This window comes from Pygoscelis adeliae, unplaced genomic scaffold (assembly GCF_000699105.1).
Source record: "Pygoscelis adeliae isolate BGI_AS28 unplaced genomic scaffold, ASM69910v1 Scaffold318, whole genome shotgun sequence".
Classification (NCBI taxonomy): Eukaryota; Metazoa; Chordata; class Aves; order Sphenisciformes; family Spheniscidae; genus Pygoscelis; species Pygoscelis adeliae.
In genome coordinates, this window is record NW_008825430.1 from 4,938,443 (window position 1) to 4,950,096 (window position 11,654).

Genomic DNA, 11,654 nt, shown 5'->3' on the forward strand with positions numbered 1-11,654 from the left:
CAGCATGCTCCGCGGGGAGGAAAATCCCATTCCTCGCCCTCCTCGCGTTACCGTCCTTCTTAAACCTACCTGATGAGCTCCCTTACTCGGGTGTTTTTTTCTGACCCCCTCCCTGCCCCACTAAAGGGCACTTTTGGGGACCAGTTTGTGAAGTTGTTTCAAGAGGGTAGTCTCAAAACTGCACGTATTGTTCTAGGAGCAGTCTGAACAACACGCTGTCCACGTTAAACAATTTCTTACCTATTTACAGGAACTAAAGTCAGATGACATTCACCACATTAACATAATCAGCACCAAAAAAAATAGTCTTACTCTCAGCCTAACCACGTCACATAACGAGAATAAAACTCTTGTTCTGTAATTAGATGCCATGAAACTATGAGAAGTCCAGATCAAACTAGACTTCACAACCGCACTCAAAATCCAGTAGCACTCACTAACCCGTTCAAGAGCATGGAAAACACGCTACTCACTTCACAGAACAACGACCCTTCCCCGCTCACATTTTATATAGCGGTATCATTTAGCTGTGGCTGCGAGAAAACATAGCCTATACCAGATTTTTAAGTAGACATTTTATCCGGGGAAGGCTGGATACCTTTTAGCAGTTGGCCCATTTGAAGATTGTAGATACAGACAGTGCCTTACAGAGAGTTATACGCAAAACATACCATTTCATTAGTCACTGACATTCAAGCTTCCTGTACATTTTATCTCAGTTTGCTTTCCAAGTATTTTTCTTTCATGGAACATTTAACTTCTATGAAAACACCGCAGTTTACATAGCTGTCTGAAAAAGCAGTTTCAAGCTTTCTTAATCGAGCAACCACCTAGCCTTTGAAAAAAAGTACTCAGATGATTTTCTATGAAACAGTTATTCAATATCTATGAGAGGAACGGGAGGGATAAGAGGAATATTTATCACATTGGTAAACACAGCATGTTTAAAAGTTTTGCTAACAGGAGGCAGAAGCAACAACCCTGAGTCAACACCCATGGGGGCCAGCAAAGACAGTGTTCAGGAGCCACCAGTTGTTTTTACAGGCCAACTAACAATGTTTTAGTGAGGAGCAGCTGCCTCTAGATGACAGGCGTACCTACCCACCATAATGCTCCCGAACAGTCTTCCCACATCAGGCTACTGGAGTGTAACCACAAAGGTCCTTTTCACCCCTGATATTCCTCAAATACAGTGAAAGCAGGACAGCATGTTGACACTCCAGCTTTTAAGCTTACTGCCCTAAGCCAGCCGTAGATATACACAGCTGAGCTCTGTGCATATTTGTGGAAGAACACCCCAGAAATGGATGCATCTGGCCCAACAAAATGCTAAATTTAGAACTTACAATATTAGAAATTCCAAGCAAAACCCACCTTGAAGCATGCTACTCATTTATTGGTTTGATCTTGTGTTCTTCCACAAATTCCAGCAGAGGCACAAGATACATATGGTAACAGGACATCGCTAGTGTGACTGAGCATAAGAGAATACAGTAGCACATAGAGATATACATAGGACTTTACCCTAAGCTGCACATTCCACCATCAGAAAGTAGCTGCGCTTGAAATACTACTAATACCCTTGCAGTTTTAATACTGTGCAAAATGATTAATAATAAGCAAGAGACTGTATTTTAACTCACCTTCTGCCACAAACAGGATAACACGTATTAAAATAAAAAAAGATGAGGTCTTGATAAGAATGGATTTTATCCAACACAAACTTTAGGAATAAGCAGCCCTATGCATTTCACAAAGCAGGAAATCCCAGCCAAGCGTGGTTATCTCAGTGTCAAGTCAACTACGCATCAATTCAGCGGCACTTGCCAGTAGACGTAATTGGCATCATCCCTACATCACAAAGACGCCCAACTTCAGCCTTTGGAGGGCCACGCCAAAGCACAGGATGTCTAGTAATGAGCTAGTTCAGAAAAACACTCCAGTTCAGATTCCAGCCCTGCCTTGTGCAGGAGAAGCGAGGTGTGCACGTGACCCCTCAGGAGCGAAGCGTAATGACTTCATGGCACCTTATGTTTACACAGCCTAGCTGTAGAGACGAGCTGAAAAATGAAAGCACTTTTCTACCAATGCATCCCTTCCTTGAAACAGTCATTTTGGTTTGCGTTATTAATTTGCAGAATATAAAACCAGTAAGCACTCATGTAGACAACCCAATTCCCCTTCTTCCCCCTCAGACGCTCAATTTCTCAGAACAAAGCTGAGGTCAGTTCTTGATGCTTGCAATGCATGTTAAAGAGCTGATAAGATATACCATCCACAGTCTTAACTTATGTATAGCTTTCCTTTTTCCGATTAAAGTTAAATTTCATGAGTGAGAAAGACTTCTGGGTGTGCTATAGACTATACGCAAAATTGACAGCATCAGATGCTAACAGTTCCGCTATGATTTTAGAACAAAATCAGTGCGGATCATAAAGCTGCTTAACATTTCATACTAGAAGCTTAACTGAGAATGAATACAACCAGCTTATAAAAAGTGTCCTAAAACATTTATGAAACTGAAGGCCATTATATATCCTCAAAATGAAGATAGGATGAGAGAACATACAATGCATATCAAGCAGCATCACTTAACCTTTTCTAACATATCCAAAATACTTTTTCACAGAAACTCGTTAAATCAGCGAGACTATCAGTAGGAAACATCCAAAGGCAGTACAATAATAGCCAGTTACACCGATTTTAGCGAACTTACTCGATGCAAGATGAGGCAGACGTGTATTCCAGCGGTTTTACACTGATCTCCTGATCTTTACCTTCAAATTTTTCTAGAATTATCAACTATTCCTCCTGTTTCAGCTCCATAAGCTGACTACTTGGTCCTACTCATTCACTTTTTAACAGCGTGCACACTTCTAAAAGGGGTCTTCCATACCTTCCTTGCGCTAACGTGGTGTAAGCAGTCATCCTACATAGGGAGCGCTGCCACTAGTGTAGTTAACGGTAGCAGTCGTTACCCAGCCCTCTCCTCCAACTCTAGTCCTCCAGATAGATCGTTTCTCACAGCTTCTCCATGGTAAAGAAAATTTCTTCGGCCATTTGAATAGCATGTGCTTCAAATGGAAGAAGCCGTTTCCCCTTCAAAATAAAGTAAAACAAAGCCACACTTTTCATTAAAAGCCATCTGAAGTGGGAAACCTTGCATAGGAAATATGCTTGAAGAGTCGTGTTTAAAGAATTATACAGCAGAGAAAAAAGGACTTACCTTTGAGCAGCATGAGTGTTGGTATTAATCCCTTTCCCCTAACCCTGCATTCCCAGTCCATACTGATCTTGACAATTTTGTCCCTGTTCAGCTCCCACTGGTAGGAAACTCCTCCTCCTTTACTCCACGTCACTGCAATATTTACTAAAGCTCTTCTCTTCCTGATGCATCTGTTCTCTTCCCCCCTACCCCCAACTCCTTCATCAGAATTAAAAGCCTGACTAAAAAAGCTGTACCAAAAGAGAGCAAGTAAATAGGATGTCTTACTGAGGCTGTGTTGTAAATATTCAGAGCTAACGTGCAAAGAAAATGCACTGATACTTGTGACTTTACAGAAAACCTTTGTGTTTTCATCATCAACACAACGTATCAAAAATTCATCCCACTAACACAGAAGTTATGCCTTCAGTGACTAGTCATCACAGATATTTCCTCAGATATTACTCTTAACCACCCTCTCTGCCCCTCCAAGTCTGCAGACAAAGCTTTCTACCAAACTTGCTGAAAGCGCGAGCGAGCCAGTTTGTTTCACTTACATCGCTGGGCTAGCGCCCTGGCAGGGAACCAAGGAGAACAATACCTGTCAGGGGAGAAGGGTGTCCCACCACCCTGAAAAAAGAGTGTGCTGACCACAGCAGCTCTTCCTGCACCTCTCCTTCCCCTGACCCTCAGAAGAAACCACCACCACCCCACCACCTCCCACCGTGGAACTGACCGTACTGAGGATACGGGCTAATACTCGCCATCCTCAACTCTTCGCTGAAGTTCTCTCTCTGCCCTTCCCTCCCCCATTATACCCAATGACAAGATGATACTTGCACAGCACCCTGAGAAAGAAGCTTAATTTATTGCAGCACGGAGAAGTGCGAAACATGCCCTAGAAATCCTGAAGGCTCATCAGTGGGCAAAAGGAATCCCTGCATGCAAAGCAGCCTTAAGAGGTTAAACTAGCATAAGCAGTCACCTGCTTGTAGTCTCAGTAAAGAAGTTCACAGTCTAAAACAGACTTACTTACCAACCTGGTTCCCAGGGATCTTAATGAAAAAAAAATTCACTAACTTCACAGGATACACAATGTAAAACAGATGACATGGCACATGTGCAACCAGAGATTCCTTATTTCAGACACATTCTCTTTATTATACCTCAGAAGAAAATCCAACTTGTTTTTTCCCTAGGAACAAAAAAGTCATACTTAGCAATAGGTTTGGGAAATGCATTGATCACTGCTAAGAGAAAAGCGTAAGTGCCCTGTGGTTACTGGATACTAACTACCTGGACAGAGAGAGATTGGACGCCTTCCCACAAAACGAAAAATGGTCAAACCAAAATAAATGTGTACGGGGGGAGCTGAAGAACTCCTCTTACCACTCCTAAAGAAACAAAGTTGTCCAGAAGACTTCTCAGTAAGACTATTTTGTTTGCCTTTATTCTCGATAAGGGTTCTTCCATTCAGAACACCCATGGAAGCGTCGTTAGTATTTCACGTATGTGGAGTGCTTCCTTCCCCATGTGTTCATCTGCCTCCACTGATTCATACACAGCTCTTCTCCAAATTATCCCCGAGAACGTCCTCATACTATCCCATTACACCTTTGCATTTTGAGTCAACATAATGTAGTAATACCATCCCAGATCGCAACTTTAAATAGTTTTGGTCCCAAAGCTAACATAAAAAGGTAATGCAACAATCACTAGTGAAAAGAACTAGTCAGGCCCATTTAACAAGGAAGAATAATATATTAATACAAGCAAGTTAAGTATAAACATTTTATTTGGTCAGAATAACACTGAATTGTTAAGAACAGCTGGAGAATTTTCATGACTCTTACAACTCAATATACTGTTGTATATTGAGTTGTATATAAAACTTATACTGTTTACGAGTAGCCTTTATAAAAACTTCTCTTCCAATCTTATGTTATGCCTGCAGATCAAGAATAACCGCACATGGCTTCGGCTGTGTGCTTATAGCTATATTCATCCCACCCTGCACCGGACAAACAGAAAAAGGAATATGTAATGAATGTGAAGTCTTCCAAAGTCCAACTACCTACCCAAGTCCAAGAGGCACTCTTCTGTATTTGCATTCACCCAGGTTTATAGACATCCTTAATTGCCTACTTATACATGAAGTTTTTGTACTTGGTAGTACAAAGGTAACTATGCAATTGTACATGCACTTCTAAAACAATTTAAACTTAAAAACTGGCTTCTGTCTAAACATTAAATACAAACGACCTGCAAAGACTGAACGATTTACTACCACCTTGAAAGACAATGATGTGAGACACCTTCAAAAATCTAAAAAACACAGTTTACCAAGTATCACACCAGAATGGAGAAAGTACTTATTATAGCTATAATTACAGTTAAACTGCAAGACCTTATTGAACAGCTAGTAACTGCCCGACTGTTACCCTAAACTTGTTGCTGATAGGATAAAAGGCTATGGCTATTTCACCACCATCTAACAGCTGCTATTAGTAGACATTTGTCAAAATAACAAAGAAACATTTTGTAAACAGTGAAGTAGACAGAGCAAGTTCTTTTAACAAATGTCATATAGCTGGTTTCTTCCCATCAGTTACTCTGTTTTCACAGAGTATTTCTAATTTTAATAAGCAGAATTTCATTTGGCAACAAACTCACATCTCTCATGAGAATCTGTATTTATAAATGTTAGCTTATTTTTAAAAACATTTAGAAGCTGGCAGACCTCAAATCCAATAATAGTTTCAACACTGCCCTTAATAACTAAGTCCAATCTAATATGCTTCAGCCCAGGGATCTGATCTGGCACACCAAAGTTCCTCACTTCAGCAAGTAAAGAATGCGGTCAGAAGGGTCAGTTATATAGCCCAAGCCCCAAAATATCCACCTAAATGCCACTCCAGAAGCATCTGTTTTAGCAACAAGAGCCCCTCTGAAGGCAGCTAGCATGGACAACTCCAACCAAACAAAAAGAAAATGGCTAAGCTGTTACTAGTGTGTGGTTTGTTCTCTCTGAAGAACAGGCACGCAGCGAAGAACTCTCACTGTTGAACATGGATAAAAGCACTCTTCCAACCCAAGGGCTACTTCTACAACGGGAGGACTTGCCTCGCTGTCAACACTAGGTATGAGTTGCAGAACAGGTAGGAAAACTTTAACATAAGCAGGTATTTCAAACCAAAACTTAAGATTTCCCAATTCTACAAATGAATATCCTTAGATTTGTGTGTGTGTGTGTGTGTGTGTGTGTAAGTTAAGCACCTAAAAGCCAAGAATTCTTCTAAGTTAAATTTTTGTAGCAGAAATTTAATAAAAGAGCATACATTCCCATTTCTTGGGTGCAAGGACAGAGCTGTATTGAAAGAATCTAGACTCTACCCTCAATTAAAAAAAAAAAAGGCTTATATTCCTGTTCACTCATCCTCATCCACTGCATCTATATATTACGTGTTATCAGGACAAATCTGCTCTCCCCAAAGATTAGGGCTAGATGGCTTCATGCCTTATAAATGGAATCTGCGTGTAATATCCTGACCACCTGTCAGTTTCTTTGGTTTTTGATCCTGAACAGTTGTAGTTTTTCTTTCTTTTAAAGAATAAGCTGTTTTTATTTGAAAGCATCCACATAGGAAGAGCAGACACCCCCCCACCCTTTCCTGCCCGTCAGAGCTAGCCTCCCTCGCCACACGCACCTTCTCGCACGTGCCCCTGCACAGCGGAGCGCGTTTGCCAGCATCCCTGGGCCAGGGAGCAGCGTCACCTCCAGCTCATGATCACCCAGCCTGCGCTTACCTGTGGCAACCAAGCCCGAAGCATTGCCCAAATGCTTTCGGAGTGACAGCTCCCCTAAGCAGGAAGCACCTCATTTCCAGTTTATTACTTTGTTTACTGGCTACATCGCTCTTCCACGGAAAAGTTTAAGTGCTTCATGACATTTCACTGAGAAGATATTATCAAATTAAAGTGATATTATCAAATTAAAGTGTCTGTATCAGAGTGCAATACAGGACACTAAAATGCCACTCATCCTTTTTCAATAGGTATTTTCACTTCCTGATCTGCATACTCTGTAACACGTCATCTTTGCTAAAAAGTTTTCCACAAAATCTTTCACGGAGTTAATACAGGGCATAAAACTAAGTCTTGTTTTTAAAAACAAGGACCTTATCCAGATCTCCTAACTTAAAAACTAACTCCACAACTCCTAAACAAACCGGTTCAGCTCACTTACCCCCAATCCCATGCCCCCTCATCCTTCCTCATAAGAATTTGAAGAAAAGCATTCAATCAACTGTTCATCTTCATTAATTTCTCCTCCATCTTACCTCGCAGATACATCCAGAAATCCTCCCGCTACGTTTCCACCAGGAGGTAGTAAACAGACTTCTTTCTGTCGAACCCAAAGAGTTAGCTCTTTCCATACCAAACCACTAAATAAGGTGGAAGAAAGTCTCTTAACCCAGTTACTACAAACAGACGCAGAGGCTCACATCAGAGTTTCACTTGCAAAGAAGGAAGGAGAAGAGAAAAAGCAATCTTCAGACCGATTGTTCCTCTCTTAAAGTCATCTCTTTAAATTAGGATAATCTCCAGGAGGGAATTAATGCTTCAGAAAGTAAGAGACTACTGCTTTTTGCTTAATTTGTAAGTGAAAACAGAATAGTCTCTACACAGAGAACACACGGCAGAGGAATAAACAAAGCAAGGCAATAAAGAAGTAAGAAGAGCCTAGAATAAGGTGATAAAAAACAGCCAGCATGCATTTACAGACAAACAAGCCTGTCTTCCTCCTTTAACTGATCATTCATGCAGTGAGGGGGAGGGAGGAGGAAGGAGTAGCTGAGCTATTTAGACTATAGTAAGACTTTTGAGGTCTTGTAACATTCCCACAGTAAAAAACGACTATACTGCAGATTCATCAAAACCACAAGATTTTTTCCAGTTGTGCACCAAGTGTACTCCAAGAGTACATAACAAGACTTCCGAGTTTGGCAGTAAGCTATCACCCTGACATTATGCAATGTTTTCATTAACTCCGATGGTGAAACAGTGTGTTTATACAGTTTATGAGCAAAGCTGAACTGGAAGAGTTTGCAAGCACTCTGCTACGAAGCCTAGTTCTGTCTTCCAAACTCAATAAACCAGTGAAGCGATCAGAAGTCATTAGAACGAAGTTCAATAGAAGCAAGAGCAAAGCTCTGCACTTGAGAAAGGAAACAGTGGTCCAAACATGCAACGTGAAGCAGCTGTCTAGGCAGCTGTACTGCAGAAACTAAATCGTGATGATATCATGGATCAAAGCTAGGTAAGCTGATACGTTGTTATTGCAGAAAGAGGAAAAAAAACCCACAAAACTCAAACGTCACTCCAAAAACACTGTATGTAAGAAAGGGAGATAAATTCTCACTGGCAGTGGTGAAGCCTCAGCTGAAGCAACGTGACCACTGTATTTTAGGATGCTTCAACACTTCACTTCAAGGATGGCAGCGTAGGAAAGGTAAAGCCAAGCAGCAGCCATCAGTATTTCAGTTACTGCATTCTCTAGACCCAGTATAGAGGTAGTTATGTGAGCGTGCTTAGAGCAGCCACTGCCCTTCCACACTGACACCCCACCTGACGGGCAAGTCCTGAGCGATGCTCACGGGACACGTCATGCCCTGTGCCTTCCATGGCAAAGGAATAAGCCCACATTTTAACCCGTGCTTTCAAACCTCTCTTTCTCGCTTGCAAAACTGCTCCATGGATTTGCTATGCAACACTCCACGTTCCATCTCCTCCATACTGCTCTCATATATCGCACGTTTATATCTGTAATTGTCAAACTTTCCCTATTATAAAGGGAGGTAAGTACCTTAGGGCCAAATTTCCCTTTTTTCTTCATTTCTGCTCATCCCCCTCACCTTCTTAAATTAAAATATTCTATAACATTTCCCACTGTTAAAAAAAGTGGTTGCACATTTAGATCTCCCCTTTCTTCTCCTGCACCACCCATTTTTGCTGGTGATAACCAGAATCTTATTGGGAGTATGACAAAAGCTAAACCATACCTTCTCCCAACATGCCTGGGCATTACAATCTTATTAAGTGTAGCTTTAAGCTTACTTCTAACCTCAAGAACTACATCTGCCTGCTCCAAATGGATTCTGATATAATTATTTGCAAGAATGAAAAAATCCCAAAACAGTTCAAGCCTTTTTTAAGTCTGTTTCTTTAGGTTTCACTTGGTGTGTGGATTTGCAGTCTTCTCAGGATTTTGAGGGTCTGTAAAAGAGTGAGGGCTGCGGCAAGCGGAGTGGTCTGCTTCTCTCCTGTCCTTTGCTATTAATTTGCGACGATTGGAAGCAGGTGACTGCACACTTGACTGCTCGTATCCTGTGGTGCAGCTGCTATGCAGAAAGCAGCACATGTAAACATTTGCATGATTCGTGCCTCCTAAGAGTCTCTGTGGGCTGCATGTGGCATTTAGGCAGCACTTTCACACCCCCCTTTGCGCATGGCATCGCTCTATTACATTAGCACACAGTTAAGCTAGAGGTATTTACTAAAATGGCTGGAGATACTCTCCAACGTTTGGCAAGATCCACGATTTATTTCAAGATTTTTGTTAATTATCTTAAAAGAATTTCAAGACATTACTTCTGAAGGGTTTCACCCAGTGTGTGATAGACATTTTACAATGGATAGGAATGTCAATTTATTAACTGTCAGCTTAGGGGGGGAAAAAAAAACCACAAACCCCACACAACAACCCAACAACCTAAAAACTTGCTTGCTTTATAAATTTTGTTCCCTCTACACCAGATTGGTTAAAAAAGGTATCTGATCACTTATCATACAGCAACTAAAAATGTTTCCAACGTTCTAACTTTTTCTGCCTAAAAATTAAAGAAAAGAATAGACAAAGGTCATATAGAGGTTTTGAACTGCTACAGCAGAACATTTTAAAGCTGCAAATATTGACTTAGGCTTTACCTGGCTATTTTGAAATTTTATTTCACCTTGACAGTAAATAGTTTTCAAACTCCAGGTCTGGTATGAAAATCTAAAGAGGTTCTAAAAACAACCTGCCTTGCTGCAATCGATCAGGTGAAGGTTTGAGCAATTAAGAAACAAGGAGGAAAGCAAAGAGAAAAGCCCATTTCAGATCCCTAGCACTTAAACCCCATTAATTTATGCATGTGTTTACGATCATTTCTGTACTGTCGTCACGCCGTATAATCCTTACAGCACATACATACAAGCAATCCACCTAAGAGTGGTCATTTATGCGGTGTCGCTATTAGCAAACATGTCATTAACAAACCTAATTAAGACGTGTATGTCATGTAAGCGTTAGTATTTAATACACGGATATCTAAGCTATACTAAAGCATTTCTCAAAACACCAAAGTGATTATAACACAAAAAGAATGTGTTTTTAAAACTGAAAGCAACCAGGTAAACAATAGAATCATCAAAATTTTAAGAAACCCAAATATCTCAGCAAGGGAGGTTTTTCTTAATTAGCACTCAGAACTCTGCAATGAGCACTCACAAGATTTGTTTTAAAAAAAAAATAATCTTGCTTTAACTAACAGGAATCAATAATCACCGCTCATGTGGATCAAAATAGAAGTCATGACATATTTTCAACTCTAGGGGCATCAGCAGCTGTTGCTATACTGCAAGAGAGCTGAAGTGTTATAAACATATACATAGACAGTCGACTTTATTTTTCTGTAAAACCAGATGCCAGTAATCCAGATAAGATAGCAACCAGACGACCGTGAAAAATTAGTATTTCAGCGTGCCTGTTAAGATATATCGCCGTTATAACTGGGGCAAAAAACACCGTCAGGTTATAAAACAGCACAGACGGAAGTTACAGCTATTTTCAGGGTGGTTTTGGGCTAGGTTTTGACATTTCTGTGCGTGTGCTGGCCTTGTCTGTCGATGCCCGGTTTGCCTTTGCCCGCCTCCTGCCTCAGCGCTGCAGTTCTGTGCTAACAAGCCATTACGAACTGCAGCGTTCCCGGAGCAAAACGAGTTTGCTACGGCGCTCGCCGGCCTCCCCCCCAGCCCAGACAATGGGAAGCCGGGGGGGGGCAGGCAGGACGCGGGGCCGGGGACCACCCCCGGAGGGAACCTTCGCCGTGCCGCCGGCGCTCCCCGAGCTGAACCCCGGCACCCGGACTCTCTCCCATCCCCCAGGAGGACGGGGAAGGGGACAGGGAAACAGAGCGGTGACGCCGAAAGGAAATAACCGGGCTACTTCTAACCCTAGGAACAAAACCAAACGAAAGAGAAACATCTCGATAAACGTTTACCTCGTTCCGGCTTCATTTTCTCCGTTTCCTCGGAAAGGAGCCGAAGCGCTCCGCCGCTCTCCCCGAGAAGACCGGCTGTCGCCGCCCCCAGCTAGCGATATTAATTGTTTTTCGTGCGTAAAAACAAT

At 41.7% G+C, this 11,654-nt stretch overlaps 1 protein-coding gene across 1 annotated transcript in view; it reads right to left on the reverse strand.

Moving 5' to 3' along the window:
- The window catches only part of FAM214A (family with sequence similarity 214, member A), a 49,194-nt gene extending 37,568 nt beyond the window's left edge, over window positions 1-11,626 (reverse strand). The window contains exon 1 of the mRNA XM_009330971.1: window positions 11,527-11,626. Within this exon, the coding sequence (XP_009329246.1) occupies window positions 11,527-11,542 (16 nt within the window). The 5' untranslated portion in view covers window positions 11,543-11,626. The remainder of the gene's footprint in view (window positions 1-11,526) is intronic.
- Window positions 11,627-11,654: the final 28 nt, after the last annotated feature.